The sequence below is a fragment of the Peromyscus californicus genome, unplaced genomic scaffold (genome assembly GCF_007827085.1).
Source record: "Peromyscus californicus insignis strain IS unplaced genomic scaffold, ASM782708v3 Scaffold_20__1_contigs__length_68692818, whole genome shotgun sequence".
Classification (NCBI taxonomy): Eukaryota; Metazoa; Chordata; class Mammalia; order Rodentia; family Cricetidae; genus Peromyscus; species Peromyscus californicus.
This window is the reverse complement of record NW_026294503.1, coordinates 38,664,496-38,686,270: the sequence shown is the minus strand read 5'-3', so window position 1 is coordinate 38,686,270 and position 21,775 is coordinate 38,664,496. Positions and strand designations below refer to the sequence as shown.

The window sequence follows — 21,775 nt, the reverse complement described above, 5'->3', positions numbered from 1 at the left end:
TCTGGTGTCCTATAGGGTATTAGTTCTCAACCTGTGGGTCACAGCCATCAGAAAACACACATTTCTGATGGGCTTAGGAACTGAGACACTGCTCAGTAGCAAAATTATAGTTATGAAGTAGCAACGAAAATAAGTTTATGGTTGGGGGTTCTTTTTTTTTATTTTTTTTTATTTTTTTTATTTTTCGAGACAGGGTTTCTCTGTGTAGCTTTGCACCTTTCCTGGGACTCGCTTGGTAGCCCAGGCTGGCCTCGAACTCACAGAGATCCGCCTGGCTCTGCCTCCCGAGTGCTGGGATTAAAGGCGTGCGCCACCACTACCCGGCGGTTGGGGGTTCTTAAGACCATTGGAAATGTGTGTTTTCCGCTGCTCTAGGGACTTCCCTTCTCATCTCTGAATTCTTCTGCAGGTGCACACATTGTACTTCTTTTGTAGATTCCAAATGTACTCGTAAATCATTTTCTCAAAGCAGAATGTTCAGGCTTTTGGCAAGGTACCTAGACTTTGATTTTAAGAGTTCCTTAATCCCTTAATCAATTGGAAAGACTATTTTTTATTAACTTGTCATATCTCTTTATTAGGAGTTGGTATATCTTTAAACAATGCAAATTCAAACTCACTTATGTTTGTTGTGAGTTTTGGATGGAAAACCATAAAAACCTAAAATAGAATCGTGTAATGGCTTGGCTATAAAGGACTGTCACTAAACACCAGAATAAGGCTTCTCCTTCCTGGACTGACATGCATACTCTTCTTCTAATGGATTCCAAGATGCCACTCATGTATCTTTCCTTTTTCCTCCCAGAAGGTGAACGGGCGTTGCCATCGATACCAAAGTAAGTGCTCATTTGTGCATTTCCTTACTTGGTTTTGTTAGAAACTTTAAAAAAATCATTAGGCTTTATTATATTTTCCTGAAAAATTAAATTTCTACTTATATGCAAGGACCTATAAAACATTTCCAAACATGAATCACATAAGTTGTAAGTTAGATATGGAATGTGGATTTTTTTTTTGTTTTTTTGTTTTTTTGTTTTTTTGAGACAGAGTTTCTCTGTGTAGCTTTGCGCCTTTCCTGGATCTCGCTCTGTAGACCAGGCTGGCCTCGAACTCACAAAGATCCACCTGGCTCTGCCTCCCAAGTGCTGGGATTAAAGGCGTGCGCCACCACCGCCCGGCCTGGAATGTAGATTTAATCAAGAAGTTTCAAACTTAGTAATAAGGGATCTAAAGATGGTTATGAAAGAGGCTTAGACACCATTCACTTCATGGTGTCATCACCTTTTTAAAAATGTGAAAATAGGCATTATCCTCTTACAACTAGGAAAATGAAAGACATAACTGATAGTTTGCTGTTCATTACAAATTCCATAAGGTATGTTGATCTATAATATAATTAAATCAAATAGCAATGCAAAAAAATTACATTGTTACTTCTGAATTCTTAGCGTGCTAGGAACTGGGGCCAAGGTATGAAGGTAAAAAATTCTATACATTTAGACAAACAGGCAGCTGAACAGTAGAAGGCTGTTAAATCTCAGATACTTAGGAAGCAATGGAGACGTGGAAGCCTAGGACAAGGAGGGTTAAACCTGGCCTTGTCTTTGTACTGTTTTGTGCTCTCTTTTTAGCCACATCCTCCTCTTCTCCTTGCTAAATGCATCCAATAATGTGCTTTGTCTGCCTCCTAGCATTCCTCCCCTATCCCTCATAGTTAGCATCACCTATCCAGGCTATCCCAGTAGGTGCTGTATTGGGGACCCCAAGCCCACTCAGGCCCAGAGTTGTATTGGAGTCAGAAAAGCATGACTTACTACCGAAGAAAGGAAAGGGTCTAGTCAGAGTCCAAGGAAATCAAGGAAAATCTCCAAGAGTCCCACAGGATACACTGAGATCCTAAGCATGTATAAAGGCTTGTCCATGATGACTTCGTGCTAGGGTGTTTGAGGAGCTGGTCAGGTATATACCTCCTGTCAGCTCTGTCCTGTACACCTACTGAGCCCTCCTGTTTACTTCAGCCCCTGACTCACCAGACTGTCCTAAATAAAGCTCTTCTCTGACTTGCTGACACCTCTAGCCTTAGTTTTGTTGTTCCTCACATTTGGTCTTGTATAGTAATTGCTTAAGGAGTAGGAAGAGGAGTGTTCTTTATGAATAAAAACCAAGGAAACAGCTGACAAATGTAGAATTCCTATTTTTAAAAGATGTACTATTATTTGTGTGTGAGTGCATGTCCCCACATGATGTGTATGTCTGGGCACGTGTCACACAACACCAGCATGGAGATCAAAGAACTTTGTGAAGTCATTTCTCTCTCCTTTCACTTTACATAGGTTCCAGGGACCAAACATGGCTGCCAGGCTTGCAATGCTATCACTTTTACCTGCTGAACCATCTCCCCAGCATGTGGGAGTCCTTTTTTTCCTGTTTGGTGCTTTCCAAGAATTTTAAACTATGTTTATATTTTTTTAATGTCATTAAATATTTTTTTATCTCAATCTGTCAATAATAGCAATATATGCATGTACTTAAACTTTTTTATATGCTATACATTTCAAAAGGTTCAAATGCTACCATGTTTTAAATTAGTTTTTATTTTTTATATTCGTGTGTATGTGTGTGTGTGTGTGTGTGTGTGTGTGTGTGTGTGTGTGTGTGTACATCTGTGAGCACACACGTGCCCCAGTGCACTTGTATCAATCAGAGGACAGCATGTAAGAATTCATTCTGTCCTTCCACCATGTGGGTCCCAGGAAGCAAACTCAGATCATCAGGTTTGGTGGCAAGAGCCTTTACTTGCTGAACTATCTTCCTGGCCCTCAATTTAGGCTTTAAAGAGCAAAACTCAGTTCTAGTTGCGTGGTTCTTTATAACTTTTGGGCAGTTTTTTACAATCTGACATTTAAGCAGAAAACTTACATAGCCTTTACATTACATATTACATAGTATTATATAGCTCTAAGTCACCTTTGTGAGCAGCTTTCTCCAGGCACTTCTGTGGTCGGTCTTTCTTTCTTTCTTTCTTTCTTTCTTTCTTTCTTTCTTTCTTTCTTTCTTTCTTTCTTTCTTTCTTTCGATTGATTAAATTAATTAATCTGCTTTTTTTGAGATGCTGAGGATGAGTCCCAGAGTCTCAAATGTATTAAACAAGTGCTCTGTCATTGAGCTACCTTCCCTACCCCAGTTGTCTGTTTTAATTTCGAGTCTTAGGAACAGATGCCTGTTTGACAGGGACAGGTGTTGGGTCCTGGGAAGGACAGCACTTACACTTTGTCTGCTCTGTTGCAGGTTGGCCAACAGCGAAAAGCAAGGCATGCGGACACATGCAGTCTCTGTGTCAGGTAAGGATCTTCAGGTAGAGACCTAGAAGGGCAAAGTGCAGGGTGGAAGGTGTGGATGGCACTCCGTTCAGTTCATCTGCTTAGAACATGAAGCACCTGTGTGGTTTTACGGTCATGAAGTAGCTGTCCATATAGATTTTATTGGAGATGCTGCATGTGACCCTACCATGTTACTCACCAGGGTATGTAGGGCTTCAGATTGTTTCAATGCCATGCTCTGTTTAGAGTGAAAACCTTCACTTTTGAAATTGTCATTATAATTTATCTTTACATTTCAGCAGGATTTAACAGAATATACTTTGTATTGTGTGTTTGAAGTTTAAAATCTGTGATTTTTAAATGGTTTTCGTCTTTCACGGTTAACATAATGGTTATTTAATACAGTCAAGGTACTGCATAAGCATTATCTTAACTATTTGTGTGGTGATGTTTTTGTTATGTTTTCAAAGTGTTTGTGCCCTTTTCCCCTCATCTAAAAATGTGGAGGATAGAAGAATTTTAGGGAGGGACAGAAAAAGACACTTTCCAAGGGCCCCAGCTGTTCATGTTAACATACATATACCCTACTGTCATACATGCACATAATGTCCTCTTGTGTATACGTTACCACATACCATCTGTTCTCAGCTATGCCTGTGAACATAAAGGGTATAGTTCTAAAATAATACCTTCTGGTACATTCAGTATGTGACAGATGAGACTGGATTCCTGTTTGTTTGGTTTGAGTCAGTTTTTCTTGAAGTTTAGTTTTGTATTTTTGCCCAGTTGTTTCTGGATTCCCTTTTGGTGCACAACATACGAATGTATCTATTTACTCTCTTCCTTGACCACAAACATCCCACAGCCCCTTACTCCACAGGTGTTTTCGTTTGTGATACACTTAGGCAGAGTCACTCTGTTAGTGCACAACACTGTCGTGCTCTGATGGCCTAGAGCCAATAGCTACTTCCTGGCAGAGTACAGAGAAGCTCTTGGTTCTGGATTTGGTCTCATTGGACAGTGTCAGGACTACTGCATGTTTTCCAGGACATGTCAGTCATTTGAGAGCCTAAATCATGACTTGGGAACAAACCCAGACTTCTAGAAGGGTTACTGGGTGTCATCAGCCTTTTATACAGTTCTTGTTCAGTTTATGGTGATTGATTCTGTGGACTCATCAGGCCCTCACAGTTTTTAATGTTGTAGAAGGAGAAAGGCTCACATGCCTTAGTAGGAGTCCAGAGGAAAGAAGCAGCCCCTAAGCCTCTGAGGCTGAATCTTCAGTGTGGTCTGTAGGATAGATAGGTGAGGTTTGAGTTCCACTTAATCATCAGACACTGAAATATGTGTGCCTTGTAGAAAGGCTGCAGGAGAAGCTCAGGTACTGGTGACTGTGTTTGCCACATCCCCACAGTTGCCCAGACACAGGAGTGAGCTCAGACTTCCTCTTGGGCTAGAGAACATCATTCTGCTGTTTACCTCTGGGTATTATAGAAGTCCTAGGCCCTACAGCTCTTATATCCTCATTCTTCAGGTTAGAGCCTCACTTTCTTTCAACAGTTGATCAGCATCAAAGCTCTGCATTTTACCTCACAGCCAGCCCCTCTTTTTTGACACCCTGCCCCCAAGAAAGAAAAAGTTGGCCAGTTTTTGTTGTTGTTGTTTTGAAACTAAATCTTACTTTGTAGCCCAGGCTGTCTTGAAGTTCTTGATGTTCCTACTGAGTCCCCTAAATCCTAGGATTATTGGTATGTGTGTTGCCTGAGTGGCTGGAATTTAGTGAGCACTGTTGTGTTCTATTTTGCTTTATGTTCTATGTTGTTTTTCTATGAATTAACTCATGAAATCCCTCTAACAGACTGCTGAGATCATCTTTCTTAGTTACAGATGAGGGAACTAAAGCCCAAGATGTTACAAAATGTGCTGAAGTTATACATGTGAGCAAAAATAGAATCACTATGCAAACTTGGGTATCAGCCTCAAACTCCATTTTAATTTCTTAGGATTCTGCCTTTGTTTTATTCTCCTGGGGTGTCTAAGGAGGAATCGTGTTCCCTTCTCTGAGTTATGTTTTTCAGAAAAAAATTATCAGTAAAAATTTTGTGTCTACCAGATAACACTGAGACTCTATCAGCCTCTGCCTGGCTCAGCTGTTCATGCCATCCCTTAGTCTCAGCCTGCCTTTCTACTCTCGACTTTTTCCTCAGCCATGTTGCTTCTCATTTACATTATGCTAGGGATTGTGGTCACTCTCTTCAGAACTATTCCATTATCTTGTTCTGTCCTTCTTTACACAACAATCTTTCTTTCCATCCCTAAAAACTGATAGGCAGTGCTTTGGTTGTTGACCATCCCTGCTCAGTTCCCAAACCCAGGCAGACACAAGTGATCAGTGACAGAGCTGGTGTTTTTAGCCCTGTTGATCACACCATCTACTGCTTGCTCCTAGGCAAATTCAGGTTTGTAAATCCTGTCTTCACAGGCTGTAAAGCAGAACCCACCTCTCCTGGAGCCTGTGCACAGACTCCCTGGGAATGTTTTTGTTAATGTGATACCTAGCTGACAGTGCTGTGCTATAAGCAGATCCCAAGATTATTTCTTGACTTTACTATTTGTTTTCCATGTGGAGTGAGATGCTGACTCTCTATACTAAAATCCTATTGTTGCTGGGCCTGTGGCCTTCCATTTCTGTTGCCACAGTGACCCTGCTTTGTGTAGGCCAGTGGAGTGGGTTGTGGTCTGTGTGCTCACTTTCCTGCTACACCCTGCCTCACTTACATGACACACTCTACCAGGTGGACTGAATGCATTCAGCAGATGCTTGCTGTGTCAGGTGCCCTAGGTTAGACCTTCTCCAGCATCTTTGGGGGAGGGGGTTAACCTTTGAAATTTCAACTATTTCTATATATAAATGAGATTTACAGAGTTTCACAAAGATACCTACTAGAATAATATTTTTCCCTAGGCATATTATTCTTAGAATTAAGCAGATTTTTTTTTAAAGACTAATCATTGGTTTTTATGCCTTTTGTGAGCTCAGGTAGAAGAACATCAGCCCTCTCTATGAGACCAGTGTCCCAGGTTATCCTCAGGGATCTACAAGTATGCCCTGAGTGACTGTGGCCCTTGGTCTTGGCTTGCTGTTGGAACAGTGTTGATGTGAGGACATTCCCAGATCATAGAGTAAAGCTGATTTTAAGTGTTTTAAAGACTTAACTGTGTTTGGTGGGTTGTTGTTGTTTTGTTTTTTGAATTTTCTAAGAATAAGCAGGCTCTTGATTGAGCCCCCAAACCTCAAGTGTGAATAGAAGTCCGTGATGGTTGCTATTCTGTTACTCTGTGGCCCTCATGTGATATTTGGACCATGCAAAATCAGACTATAGATTACACTCTTTCTCTTTTGTTTCTCTATGGAAATGGCTGCAGTGGTCTTTTTTATCTGGCAGAAGTATTTATTTATTTCTGTTGATCCTTCTGTACTACTTTGAGATGAGTTTTTTTTTTTTAAAGTCTTATTGCACATGTAAAAAATTTGTAACAGATTATTTCATTACACATAATTATATAGGATTACTTTTAGGTATATTGAGTTAGTGTCTGAAACTTATTCTAACTACCAAGAAAACATTTAACAAAATAAATGTTTGTATCAGCCCGCTTCATTTCAGATCCTAGAACATTTCATATATGTTTGAGTGGTTTGTGATCTGCACAGGTCTGAGGAGTGCCAGACTGGGAGTCTGTAATCATCCCTTCATCTCTCTCCATGTCCGCTCTTGTAGACTGGGTCTGTTGTTCATTGATCGCTGTGCTGCTGCTTAGCAAATTCAAGTACTTATTTACAAGCTTAGGGAATTTAAGTGGCTTGGTCAGGTTCATGTAGCAGTGAGTAATAGAGTCCGCTGGAAGCCTAGACCTTGAACTCCAAGAACTCCTTCTCTTTTCATTAGACACCATTTATCATTGCAGAATCTTGATGTGTGTAGGGGAGTAATATTTTAGCATGTGATTCCATTATAGAAATTCTTCCCATTTAGCAGGAATAATAAAGTACTGGCTTTTCTGTTCGATTTCAAAAGTCTGCCTTTTATTCAGTTTGAAAGAGCTACTTATGCCTAATTTTACCATCTAGTTTCCATTGTGACAGTGCCACGCTTTCCAAAGTTGCCTGTTCTGCTGCCAAATGCTCCCCCCACACTTTGAGATAGGGTGTCATTCTGAAGCCTAGTCTGGATAGAATTTACTATAGCGCAGCTTGGCTTAGAACTCACTGGGATCCTCCTACCTAAGCCTCCTATGTGTTGGAATTACAAGGCATGTACCACCATGATTCTGAATGCTTGATTTAAAGACTATTCAGAATTTATAGGTGTAGAGTGGGGGGGCCGTTCCCTAACTGAGTATTGCAAATTAGTACATAAGTTCATTTGGGCTAAGCCTGGTGGCACATGCTTTTAATCCCAGTACTTGGGAGGCAAAGGCAGGTGGATCTCTGAGTTTAATGCAAGCCTGGTCTACAGAGTGAGTTCCAGGACAGCCAGGGCTACACAGACAACCCCTATCTCGAAAAAATGGAAACAAGCAAAAAAAAAAAAGAAGTACAAGAAGTTTATTTGGGAGCCAGATGTGTTACACACATCTACAATCGCAGTTTCTCAGGGGGTTGAGGTAGGATTACAAATTTGAGGCCAGCCTCTGCAAGAAGCTTAAGTGAGGCTGTATATTTGTTGTTTGTTTTAAGCTGGATATGTATCTTAGTAGTAGAACACTTACCTGGCATGTACAAGGCCTTATGTTCAATCCTAGGTACTACCGGAGAAAAGTTCATTGTTGTAAATTATGTGCTGCCTGCTGGCTTGCTCATGTTCATGTTCACTTTACTACAAAGCAGGTTATAGGCCACCTATGAAGTGCTATATATGAGAGACCTTGTCACCAAAAATAAATAAATGGATGAATAGAAGGGAGGGAGGGAGGGAGGAATTGATCAGTGGGTTGGGGCCTAGCTACTCTCAAACATGTCCTCTGTAATGTTCTCTGTGAATGGCTCACCTGATGTTGGAAGCTTTTGACATGCATACCTTGGCCACAAAGGGACAACATGTAAATTTTATTGTCACTCCTTCCTTTATTTGGTTTGAATACTTTGCATTACAAACTCAGGGAGTTTTCCTGCTTGAGAGATAGGAAAACAGCTTTTCATACATTTCCCAGTTTGATTTGTTGTTTTTAGAGACAGGGTTTCACTATATAGTTCTGGCTGTCCTGGAGCTAACTATGTAAACCAGGCTGACCTTGAATTCAGATACCCTCCTGACTGTCTCCAGAGTGCTGGGATTGAAAGCACGCACCACCACACCCTGGCTGTGATAGTTTCAATTGTCAGCTTGACACAATATAGAATCACCTGGAAAGAAAGTCTTGAAGGCCTGTGGGAAACTTTCTGAATTATGTTCATTGAAGTGCCCATTGTGGGCAGCAACATTTCCTAGATTTGAGTCTTGAATGGACAGAAATGGAGAAAGGGAGCTAAGCAGTATGAGCATATACAAATTTGTTGTATCTTTGCTCTTGACTGTGGATAAAAGTATTGCTTCAAGCAGTTCCTGCCTTGACTTCCCACAGTGATGAACTGTAACCTGGAATTGTAAGATGAAATAAACCTCTTCCCCTAAATTGCCTTTTATAGGGATATTTTATCCCAACAACAGAAGTGAAACTAGGACAGTATGACATCCCTTCCAAACTCTTCCTTTCTCCAACCTCTTGAGAACTCAGTACATTTTGGCTACTAGATGCCTCACGTGCTGGCCACTCTGCACGCCAAGGACCTAATGCTGAGTCTTTGGGTTACTTGCTGTCAGTCTTTGTACCTCCCCTGTGGGATCTGTGTCCTTTTATGGCTTATAGTTATAAGTTAAATTTTTTATAGTTAAACTTGTGCCTCTTTACTGTTCCCTCCCTTTTTCTCTCCTTCCCTCCCTCCCCCCCACTCGTTTTTTTTTTTGGGTGTGTGTGTGTTTGTTTTTTGAGTCAGGGTTTCTCTGTGTGATAGCCCTGGCTGTCCTGGAACTCACTCTGTAGATCAGGCTGGCCTACCTCAGCCTCACAGAGATCCGCCTACCTCTGCCTCCCAAGTGCTGGGATACCATGTGACCTGGCCTCTGCTGTTCTCTTAAGCCCAAATTCAGTGTGTAGCCTGCCTGTTTACCACCTGCTCTTAGAAATTCAATGAGCACCTCATGCCTAGCACATTGGAGTTGAATCCTGGGCCTCCACAATTCCCTAAGTGACTTCCCTCTTTCTATTGGCCCTCTGCCTCTCCTTCCAGTTCAGTGCATTGCAGATCCTGATTGTCTCCACCTCCCATACTTCCCCTGTTCACTGCCTCATTCTCCTGGATTGTTGCTGTTCTGCCTGCTCCCTTTGTCTGCTCCCAGGTAGCCTGTTAAAGTGAGATAGCTGTGGTATAGTCCTTACCGCCATTCCTTACCTTCTTTATGTCACTCAGAGTAAAAGACAGAGCCTGAGCATTAGCTATCAGAGCCACACTCTCTGGTGCTCACTAACTACCATCTTTCACATCCTCGGAAGTCTGTGTCAACTTGTTCTTACTCTTCATTGCTCCTTGCCAATGTCCTCTTGGTCTGTGCAGAGATGTGGCCTGAATGTCTGCTCTTCCCTGCCTGTGCCTGCTGCTACGGGCATGCCCACTTCCTGTTCTTTTGGATGTCTTTGCAAACTTTCAAATAGCTCTATTGAAAGTTTCAGATCTACACAAACATCCCCCCATATCACTTCTGCTGGGTTTGCCCTCATGGTGCTTGTGTGCATATTGGTAGTTTACTTATCTTTCCCTGTTTAAAGACCCAAGTCCAGAACTCTATTTTGCTTAACACTATCTCCTACATAGTGTGCCTTACTCATGGCAGATGTTCAAAATATGTAACAAAAATTATTATCATCCGTAAATTAAGAAGCCTTAAAACTCTGTGTTTTTATGAAGCAGGTTAGTCTCCGTATTACTCAAGGAACACATTTTAAAAGCTGCTTGTTTTAAGTCAAGATAAACAATATTACCTGTTTAGAAATAAAGTAAGAGAGAACTAAGAACAGCTAGACATGGGTAGTGGTCACTGTGCCAGCTGGCCAGCGCCTCTTCCCTCAGCTCTTCACTGGAGGGAGCTTTGGCTTCTCTCCAAGAAGTGGAAATTGTCGGTGTTAGAGTAGTGGAGTTGGTGTCTGAATTCAGACTGCCAAAGCTTCTTATGTTTCTCATTTTCACCATACATTCTTAGAGAATGGTTCTAAGAATTGTGAGTTGAACACTTAGGTATTTTTACTCAAATCTAGTTTATTTCATGTTAGTTTTGTTTGTTTGTTTTTTATATTTTGCTTTATTTTGTTTTTTGGCATAGCATCCTATATAGCCCAGACAGGGCTTCAAGTCCTGGTCCTTCTGCCTCTAGTGCCTCCACCTCCAAAGCTGTGGGATTATAAGCATGCACCTCCATACCTGGCTTCAGACGTCATCTTATGAAGTCAGAGCATAATTCTTAAAACCAGGGAGTTAATACTGACAGATATTATCATCCACAGTCCATACTATTTCATTGCAGTAATGTCCTGCACAGCTCTTCGATTCTGATCCTCCCCATCCCACCTCAGTCCATAATCCATCCAACATCAAATGGAGCATTTTATTGTCTGGCTAGAGCCATCATGTAAGTAGTCCAGAAACTGAGAGTGGCTTTTCAGATCAAGCTCTAAGATGAACTAGTCACTGTCACTGAAACAAAATCATGCCTTTTGAAAAATGCTGCTAATTTGTACATTTCAGTTCTTCTCATTTCTCTTCTTTATGTGTGGATACTGAGATTATTGCTTTCTTGACGACCAAACTATCTTGACCTTCATTCTCCATGGGCCCACACTTCAAGTCGAGACTGTTACTGATGGCACCCTGTGCCTCTGTATACTGTCATACTATGGCTGATACTTTGTTTTTTAATGTTTTGAGACAGGGTTTGTCCGTGTAGTTTTGGTGCCTGTCCTGCATCTCACACTGTAGACTAGGCTGGCCTCGAACTCACAGAGATCCTCCTGGCTCTGCCTCCCAAATTCTGGGATTAAAGGCGTGCACCACCCCCGCCAGGCTGTCTGATACATCTTAAAGGCTCAGTCTGATGTGTGTGCTCTACTACCATTGCTATACTGTAGGTACTCTGTGTCCTCACTGCTTTACATAGAGGGTGAGTTCCTCCAGTAAATTTTAAGCACTGGGATGGGCAAATGAATGAATGTATGATGCATCTTTGTGGCTTCTGTAGTTGGATATCCTCATCCCCAGTTTATGCTAAGATACACTAAATCATGAGTACTGTAATTGCTCATAAAACTCTTACAGTTTTCTAAGATTTCTTTCTTTATGGACAAATGTTAAATGTTCACAAACACATAGACTGTTCTTGATCCTTAAGTTAATACCAGTCTTTGTTTTTTGTTACTGTTTTTGTTTGTTTTTTTTCCTTTGTTTTAGTTGTGTTATTTGTTACTTGACTGGCCTGGAAGAACTCCTAGCTGTTCATCGTTTGTTCTTTCTGTATCTAGTGTTAATCTTTAGTAAAAACAAATAATTCTTTTAAACTACAAATCAATGATAGTAAAAAATAAAGTATACCAATGGTCTAATAAAAGCATTTCAATTTTGTATTTGTTCTTATAGATATAGTTTTAAAATTAACTGGTTGGGTTTTTTTTTTGTATTGAAATAATTTGTTTCTGTTTTTCTCTTTCTTCTCTTGCCTCTTTGTAAAGGAGTCAATCAACATAAAGTTAAGAAAGCTAGGCGCTTTCTCCCTTTGGTCTTCTGTTCCCTTGAACCTCCTCCAACCGGTACTGCACTGCACTTGCACAGGCTTTCCTGTCAGCCAAGGCACCTCCCGAAACTAACTTTAGCTAGATGCTTCTAGATTGTCCCAAGCAGTTCAGAGCCATACTGATATCAGTGTATGTGCTGTTCACTGTCCAGAAGTGATAACTTGGGGGGCAGGTTTTATGTCTTGTAATTGACACAGTTGGGCCACTGTCCTTACTTAGATGATCTTTTGTTGCCCATTTGCTGACTTTCAAATGCATGACAGGGCAAGAAGTAGCTTCTTGGTGGCATTTCTGTTGTCTTGTTTTCCTACAAGGGTTGTCAAGACATGTTTCTGGCCTTGTGAATTTTCTAATGTAGCATGTGGGACATGGTCCATATAAGCCCTGGGTGTCTGCATTCTGTATTCTGGGAGGCAGATGTTCAGGAATGCAGCATAGATAAGGCACTGCCTGTGCCATTTGGAGGGTTTCTAGTAAAGCAGTGATTTTGTTGTTGTTGTAATTATTAAAACTTTTTTTTTTAATGTCTGAAAATTAGTAGTTTTGTATGAATTCAAATGGGAGGCTGAATTGTTATCAGAGCCTTGAGAACTACACTTGCCCTTCATGGTAATGTGGACATGGCCTGCATCTATCATGGAGTTTAAATCTATCACCTCATTGAGAGATGAGTCACAGGCTTATCTCCTGGTGACCCTTTATTTACATGATAATGATGAGATTCTTGTCACTTGTATCTAAAAGATGCAAATGGTCCTTAAGGAAAGTAGAAGCTTGTTTAGCATTTAACAATGAAAGGCAGTCAAATTGCTTTTGCCTAGTGTGGTAGAAAGTAATTAAGCTTTGCTGTTCTCCTGTGTAACTGTGTACAATCTGTTGGCAGCTTAAAATTTGGCTTAATGGTCTTCAACTCCAGTAAACATACTAGTACAATTTTTGTTATCTTGTGAATGAACCTTGGGATGAGTTTGTTATTTTCTTAAGCTTTGATTTATTTGTCATTTTAATAGTGTGTTTCCTTCTCTTCTCTCCTTCCTTCCTGTCTCTCCTACCCTCTGTTCCCTACTTCTCCTTTCTTTGCATGCCACCTGGATCTGCAGATGAAATTAGTGGGGACGGTAATATTTATTTTCACATTTGTGTTGCTGCTGTGAGATAATCATGTAGTGCATGTATAAAACTTAATTATAAGTGAGGTATTCAAAAGGAAAGAGTGATCTTTAACAATCGTTCAACAGAGATAATTAGGGAAATACTAGCAATAGTAATTATTACTGTTTTCTCCACATTTGATGATATTTTAAAATTACATTTAGTGTCAGGGTGATATTTTAAAATTACATTTAGTGTCAAGATTCTCGTGCTCCTACACAAAAAGTGGTATATTTATTCCAGAAGATTAAGTTTTATAAGCTAAAATAGAGGGAAATTTGTAGTTTTCCTTATGGTTGAATGACAGAATACCTTCAGTGGAGATTTTTACTCCTATGTGTTTTGAGATGGAGATGTAAACCTACAGAGAGTAAGCGAACAGTCTTCAGAGAGTTTGTAACTAGCATAATTCCAGAAAAGAGTATGTTCCTTATAGACTTTGAAGCCATTGTGGAGCTTCACTTCTGGGTGCTCTATGATAGTCAGGTACTAGCACCTACTTGCTACTCTTGAGTGTTTCCTGTGGTTTTAGACTACCTGCCAGCCCTCCTGTGCCTTATCAGCCCACACACTTCACAGATGGAGACATTAACCAGCAGAGAGAGACCAGAGTTGGGCCTTGGGCTCCATTGGCCTTCTCCACTTTCCCATTCTGTCACAAGCTTGCCTACCCTGCCTCCCCAGGAGAAAAGGCCCTAGTAGTCATTGTGAGGATTACTGCTAGGCACAGATGCAGACAACTATATAGATAAGCAGTGGTTACCAAGATGGGCGCATTGCAAGCATTTATGTGTACTTTCCTCATACTTAAATTTCCTGGTACTGAGTTAGCCAGAGCAAAGCTATACCCCATCTTACAGGGAGTAGCAGAGTTGTGGTCTTGACTGACATCTATAAGATACTAAGGCCCACCCGTTCTAGTACTGCCACTTTAGGTAACAATGTTTCTATGCCTTGATAGTTGAGGGAAATTTTTCAAAAGAAAACTAGCACTTATGATATCAGAATTACATGAAACTCAAACTAGAGTGTGTCCATAATTAAAGTTCTTTTAGAACACAGCCTCTCCTATTTGTTGGCATGGTACCTGTCTGCCCAAGGTGTGGTTTGAACAGCAAAGCCAAGTCCTTGCCACAGGAGTACAGTTGTAAAACACTTCTTTCCTGGCTCCTTACAGAAAAGGTATTCCACTTCTTGGTCTAGGTCACGTAGTTGGTTAAGATTTTGAGTAAAGTGGCCTTGTGGCTCCAAGAAAAAGACCTCTTTGCACTGTTACATGGTTTCTTCGGAGTTCGTGACATGTGTGTTGACCTGGCAGAATGAGAGCCTGAGGTTGATTAGTCCTCCCAAATTACCTAAATAAACCAGCCCTGTGGCAATGTTAGTACATGGCTCAGCATACGCATACACACACACACACACACACACACACACACACACACACACACACACACACACACACACACACACACACGTAGGAACCACTTCCCAAGGGCTAGGGGCAGCAGGAAAGCCAATCAAGAGAACAGGTGTTGGAGTTTTGGGTGTCTGCCTGCTCCAGCAGACATGTCTGCTGGGGCTTAGGAAGAGATAGGGGGAGAGCTGTATGTCCTGTCCCACACACCAGGAGTCAGTTTCAGTTCTGCAGACCCAAGGACAGTATCCATGCTGCACCACTGCATCCCTTATAAACACCAGGCAAGCTTAGTCATGCAGCTCCAGGGGCATGTGTGCCAGGGTGTGAGCCTGTGATGCCACTGATGAATATTGGCAGTTTCAGTAGTGGCTTTGTCTCCTTTTACTGGGCTGTCACATGAGAACTTGTCTCTCATTTTCTGAGCTATGACCTTCCCATTCAGATTGTGATACTGAAACATATAAACTACAATAAATGCCCAAATTTAGAAGTTCCTCTTTTTACAATACTTATTTTTCAAAATTATTTTATTTCATCTTATTTTTGAGATAGGGTCTTGTCTGGCCCATACTGGTGTCCTACTTGCTTTGTAACCACAGATAACATGAACATTGAACTTCTAATCCTTCTGCCTTCATCTTCTGAATGCTGGAGTTGTGAGTGTGTGCCACTGCCCAGTTTCATGTAGTGCTGAGAACTAAACTTGGGTCCTTACGTATGCTAGGTATACCAACTGAGCTACATTCGCAACCCTCTCTGTATTTTTATTTATTTGAAACAAGAGCTTGCTGTGTTGCCCATGTTGACCTCAAACTCCTGGACCCAGTGATCCTCTCACCTCAGCCTCATGCATAGCTAGGATGACAAGTGTATGTACCTGACTTGTGAACCTTGAACGGACTGATGATCCCAAAATTGTCTGCCAGTTCACAGATCTGATGAATTTGAGTGTCCCTGGAGCAGAATCGTGCCCCAAAATAGGTATTTTAATAGCCTTAAAGCAGAGGTTTGTCTGATCTCACAAGTATAGTTCCAAACACTTTTGTTGTTGTTTCTATCTTGTCTTTTTGAAACAAGGTCTCTGTTTTATGTGGCTCTGACTGTCCTGGAACTCACTTTGTAGACCAAGATCCACCACCCTCTTCCCAAATGCTGAAATTAGAGGTGTATGCCACCACACCTGGCTCCAAACATTTTTTTTTTTTAACATTTATTTATTTATTATGTATACAGTATGCCTGCATGTGTCCCTGCAGGCCAGAAGAGGGCACCAGATCTCATTACAAGTGGTTGTGAGCCACCATGTGGTTGCTGGGAATTGAACTCAGGACCTCTGGAAGAGCAGTCAGTGCTCTTAACCACTGAGCCATCTCTCCAGCCCGGCTCCAAACATTTTGAAAGACAATAAAAGCTGATGTAGGAGAGCCATGCTGAGACCCACTTTTCCCCTCAGTTTGTGTGTATGAACAAGGGTTCTGCTGAAGGCTGGTGGTGCATGACTACTCACATACTACCCAACGTTTGTCAGCTCAGGCACCTTGTCCCAATCACCTCCAGTGGAGAATATGGATCCAGCTCCCCCCCCCCCCCCTTTTCTTTTCTTAATTTGGTGTCCAGATCTCCAAGCCTTTCTTTTTTTTCCCCCTTCCTTTGTTATTCTTGTATTGCCGGTTTTTTTTTTTTTTTTGACGGGGTGGGGGGGGCGGCGGCGGCGGCAGGGGAGCGGCATTTTCGGCATTTTCTGACTCTTCTCCACAGCTGCCCAGGGATCTTGAACATGTAAATCACCTGTGTTACCAGTATCATACTTGTCCCACAATTCCTAAAGATACAGACTTTGCCTGGTTTCTGTTCCTTCCACTGTATGCTCTGTGTGAATCAGTCCATAAAGCAACACACAGCTCTCATAAGTCCCCATAGATTTTATGTAGAACTCAAATAACTTTCTGGGGAATTTATAAATACTTTTTGTTTTGGGGGTTTTGAGATGAGGACTCACTCAAATATAAGTCATTTCCGTTTCTTCTCTCTGAATTGTTTCAAGGTTGACATCTCCTGGGGTTTTATGAGCTTGTTTTGGAGGCACTTGAGTTGAATGAGGACTGACTGAAAGGGTCTGCAGACAAGAACTCCTTGCCTTCAGGTCCTTAGGTAGCCCTCGTGAACAGCAGCATCAGGAGTGCCTGCCATTTCTCAATGCCTGGACCATCATCTCCTGTCATAACCCCATGGGTGCAATGCTGCTCTCTTGTACAAATGAATGCATGGCTGTGGCATAGGCAGGGAAACCAGTAGGTACAGAATGCTCTGCTGCATGCTATCTGTGCTTCCCTGAAGAAGTTTCCCAGGTCCTGGGTAGCTACTGTCCTCACTGTGTTGCCACCATGCCTTCATCCTCATTGCTTAGCACATAGCTCCCGAGCACCTGCTTTGTACCTGGCATTCACTGTGCTAGATGCTGAGGACACTGAGGAGAAAAGGACACATGAGGACACTACTCCATAGACCCTACTCTGGATAGGTGTGCAGATCAGTATTGAAGAAGCAAACTAGTGAGGTAGTTAAAGGACAGCATTAGGGAATTAAGAACAAGGAATAGGGATAATTAATTTGAGGAAAATTTTGAAGCAAGGCATGGTAGCAGAAACCAAAACTGGCTGTGAGCCCATGTGAGCTTTAGGATATAGTATAAGACTCAGTTGAGGTCATTGCTGTTGGTGTCATCTTCTGTTTCACATCCTTCATTCAGACAGTAGACTCCAGTTACCTGAGAGGATTGACTTTGGGATGAGCTTGCTGTGGTCTTCTGCTACCCAGGAAGTTGTACTGCAGTGGCCTTGGTTCATTCAGTTTATAGGGTGATGTGGTGATTAAGTCTACCGCATTTTGAGTGAAAAGAAAGCAATTGGCAGAGACCAGTCTGAGTGGTGTATTGCTTCCAAAGTCTCAACTATTGGAGTGGACTCCAATTATTGTTAGAGATGCCTGAGTAGCTCCCTCCACCCTCTTGTTTTTTTCTTTTATAGGCTGTCTTACACAAACGCCAAGTGGCAGGCCTGCAGGGTGCCAAATCTCTGAGAACCTAGTAAGGGAGGCAAGAGGAGAAGGTGACATTTCAGATTCATTAAAACTTTGTTTTAGAGGCTGTATAGATGGCTCAGAGAATAACACTGGCTGCTCTTCCAGAGGACAGCTTCGATTCCCAGGACCTACATGTGGCTCACAATCATTTGTAACTGCAACTCCAGGATCTGATGCCCTTTTCTGACCTCTGTGGGCACTAGGCATGTATATGGTATGCAGACATACACATAACATTTGTAAAAATTAAGCTGGGCTGTGGTGGCACATGCCTTTAATCCTAGCATTCTCGAGGCAGAGGCAGGCAGAGCTCTGTAAGTTTGATGCCAGCCTGGTCTAGAGAGCAAGTTTCAGGACAGCCAAGGCTACACAGAGAAACCCTGTCTCAAAATAAACAAACAAACAAATAGTGAATTTTTTTTTTTTTTTTTTAAGGAAAAGCTGAGTGTGGTGGTGCACGCCATTAATTCCAGCAGAGGCAGGTGGATCTACATGAGTTTGAGGCCAGCCTGGTCTACAAAGCAAGATCCAGTACAGCCAGGGCTACATAGAAAAACCCTGTCTCAGAAAGCCAAACAAAACAAAAACTTTGTCTTTAATTCTGTACACACAATGCTTATAAACATATGAAAATAGTATATTCACCTAGCATCTAGGACTTAGGAGAGTTGATTTTTTGATGGTGTTTTTTTCCCCCAGCTAGACTTTTTTTTCTTTTCTTTTTTTAATTTTTAATCCCTTTTGGTGCTTACTATACTAAACTGAATTTAAAAAACTGCATTCTTCCCTTTAGAGAAGTGGTTCTCAGTCTTCCAAATGCTGCAACCCTTTAATACAATTCCTCATGTTTTGGTGACTCCAACCATAAAATTATTTCCTTGCTACTTCATAATGTAATTTTGTTACTGTTATGAATTGTAATATAAATATCTGATATGTGACCCCTGTGGGGGTGGTGACCCACAGGTTGAGAACCACTGCTTTAGAGGTTTGGTGGCAGTGATTTTCTGTTGTAGTGCATGCAGTGGCTAACGTCCTCACCACTGGAAAGGGTGTGCTTTCTGGAGTTCCCTTGACTTTTGATCTCAATGGGGAACAAGAGTAGTGCACTTGTAGCCCCTGGGGTTTGGGGTAGGTGTCAAGCCAGCTCTCTGAGAGCTTTATCAGCAGCTTGGCAGATCCACTCAACGGCCTTCACAGCACTGGTGTTGCTCAGCAGTGGCAGTTTTCTCCACATGAGTGTTCTTTTAACTTTCCCAGTATTATCATAGTGGGTTAAGTTGCTGCATTTATCAAAAGGAATTAGTGAAAGTATGAACTTATCCACCTTATCTAAATAATAACTTAATTTAGTATGCTGTTTGTTTATTCTTATTCTTTTTATCAGATCTTTTGCCTGGGTAAAAAGGCACCAAAAGATAAATTGCTGGAATGTGTGTTTCTTAACCCAGAATAAATGCAATCAATCAGCCCAGTATAGTCTCCTCAGAAATTGGATCACTGTATGTTCTCTGAGGAGAAGCTCACAGTTGTCTTGTAGGATAAATGGAGCAAATTGGACTTTGAAGACACCTGTCTCACTTGTGAACTCCCATCAGGCCACAGCGTGGTTCAGATGTGCATTTGGTGCAGTCGAGGGAGAGCTCTAGGCTAAACAGACATCTCCTTTGAATTCTGTAGTGCTTAATTCACATCTTCCTGGTTTTCATGAGAACTATTAGCCTGTTTGCCTTCTGATAAACAAGTGTGTGTGATGATATAAACAAGTGTATATGATGACATATTTGGCTACAATGACCCTTTTCTTTTCATAATTACATGTGAGCAAAATCTGAATCCTAGTATTCTGAGGAGAACATTTGCACAGTGTGGGTTTGGGGCACAGAATCCTGCTGTTTGAAATTATGTTGAAGGCCAAGTGGTCAAGCATTTGAATTCGCCCAACCTCTCTGTTTTCTTCCAGAGACAGATGACTATGCCGAGATCATCGATGAGGAAGATACATACACCATGCCCTCGAGTGAGTAGGCTGCTTCTCACAATGAGAAGTTTTAGAGCACATCTTTCATCTGAGCACCTAACAGAAATGTTCTTTCAACTTTTAGGTAGAAGTCTGTATGCCTAGGTTAAAGTCAGAAGCCTGGGGGCTGGAAAGATGGCTCAGCGATTATAGCACTCGCTGCTCTTCCAGAGGACCTGGGTTCAATTCCCAACACCCACATGGCAGCTTACAACTGTCTGTAACTCTAGTTCCAGGAGATCTGGCATCCTCACATAGACATATATGCAGGCAAAACACCAATGCACATAGAATAAAAATATATAAATTATTTTTTTTTAAAGTCAGGAGCCTAAAATGTAGATACCAGAAATAATTTCATTCAATTAATTGTAGAATTTTTGTGATCCCATTTTCTGGTTCTATGATAATATAGCCTTCATTGATTATTTTGCCTTTATAGAAAATGAGTATTATTATTTTGAGCTCGAATGTACATTTGCACACATTGAGTGGCTTGCTTTTCTCCTTCAATTTTCCTTATTGCCATTCACTAGTGGATACTAGCCCTCCATCCAAGCAGCACACTGGGAGGAGCTTGCAGAGAGCAGGACAGCACAGCACAGAACCCTTGATGACCTATTCCAGCTTGGAAATACCAACATATTCTTTTTCCCAGTGACTGTGCACCTTATTGGTGGAAGAAAATCTGCATATCCCAGACCCTGCCTGAGAGTATATTTTCCCTATGTCTTGAATTGGATAAGTCCTTGAATTTTCACTTTAGTGTACAAATCAATGATTAATTAATTAAATTCCACATCTAGGCCTTAAAAATTAACTTGAAGTCCAAATGACCTGATTTCATGTATTTCAGAAGAAGTAGATTCTATACTCTTGTGGAATATTTTTAAAGTGTTCTCCTTTGGATTTTCTGTATGCAATCAGGAGACATTACCAAAATAAAGAGAAAACAGGCAAGCCTCTGAGGCTTGTTCGTCCCTGTGCATGTCTACCTGCCTTTCAAAAGTCCCTTTAACATCTGGGCAGGAGCTGAGATGCGGTACATAGATTTGGGTTGCCAATAGCAACTTGGAAAATCAGTTCAACTTGGGTTTGCCATTTTGACTAGCCTTTAGTCATTTCTTCAGAGAATCTACATTTGTGTTTTTGTTACTTACAGTAGATGAGGAAATGCAAACATCTCTTATCCAGAATTTACGATTTACAGATTTAAATGCCTTTGAGTTAACTCAAAGATGTTTAGTTGTTATGTGTGTTTTGTTCCTTTTTTATTCATCATGCTTAAAATAATTAAGTAAATACTATTGAAATGTACTCTCCAAGTTTGTTGTTGTTAACCTAATTGCTATTAGCAATTTCTAAGGTCTTCCACTTTTTTTTCCTCTCTTAATTGCAATACAGAAAGCTATGGAATAGATGAAGGTAACAGGATCCTTTGACATAACTGCATTTGCTTGCAATTGCCACCATGGAGTGATGCGGGTGTTTCCGTTTCAGTTAATATGTTTTCAAACTTGTCATTGGTTTACTCATACTGTTAAATCAGTGGAATTATTAGCTAAATCGATTTTAAAGAGGAAGGAAAACAGCTCTCTAAAACTTGGGTGATCTGTCGGATTTAGTTGTCTGACCCAGAAATCTGTTGGCTGTTGTGTTGGTGATGCCACAGTTGGAACACATGCAGGGTGGCATGGGGTGATTCTCATGCTTGAAGACTGAGTAACTAATCCAACTGAGTTTGGTTTTTCTGTGTTCCTAGCGGATATTTTATTTCCATGTGCCTCACCAGCCTACTAAATAACTCAGTATAACTCATGATTTTGGAACACATACTCTCAAACATTTGTGCTGGTATATTCAATTCAAAGTCATCTAATTTTGAAATTAGTTTCTAGAAACTGC

The 21,775-nt window shown here is 41.2% G+C and overlaps 1 protein-coding gene across 29 annotated transcripts in view; it reads left to right on the top strand.

Annotated features, from left to right (window-relative positions):
* Ptk2 (protein tyrosine kinase 2) overlaps window positions 1-21,775 on the top strand; it is a 228,806-nt gene that overhangs the window by 135,274 nt on the left and 71,757 nt on the right. For 9 of the 29 annotated variants that reach the window (XM_052747987.1, XM_052747980.1, XM_052747971.1 and 6 more), the window contains 6 exons: window positions 806-836; window positions 3,289-3,341; window positions 12,138-12,215; window positions 13,301-13,318; window positions 19,814-19,870; window positions 21,275-21,295. In XM_052747987.1, the coding sequence (XP_052603947.1) occupies window positions 806-836; window positions 3,289-3,341; window positions 12,138-12,215; window positions 13,301-13,318; window positions 19,814-19,870; window positions 21,275-21,295 (258 nt within the window). The remainder of the gene's footprint in view (window positions 1-805; window positions 837-3,288; window positions 3,342-12,137; window positions 12,216-13,300; window positions 13,319-19,813; window positions 19,871-21,274; window positions 21,296-21,775) is intronic. The other 20 variants (XM_052747985.1, XM_052747986.1, XM_052747978.1 and 17 more) reach the window with 8 other exon arrangements.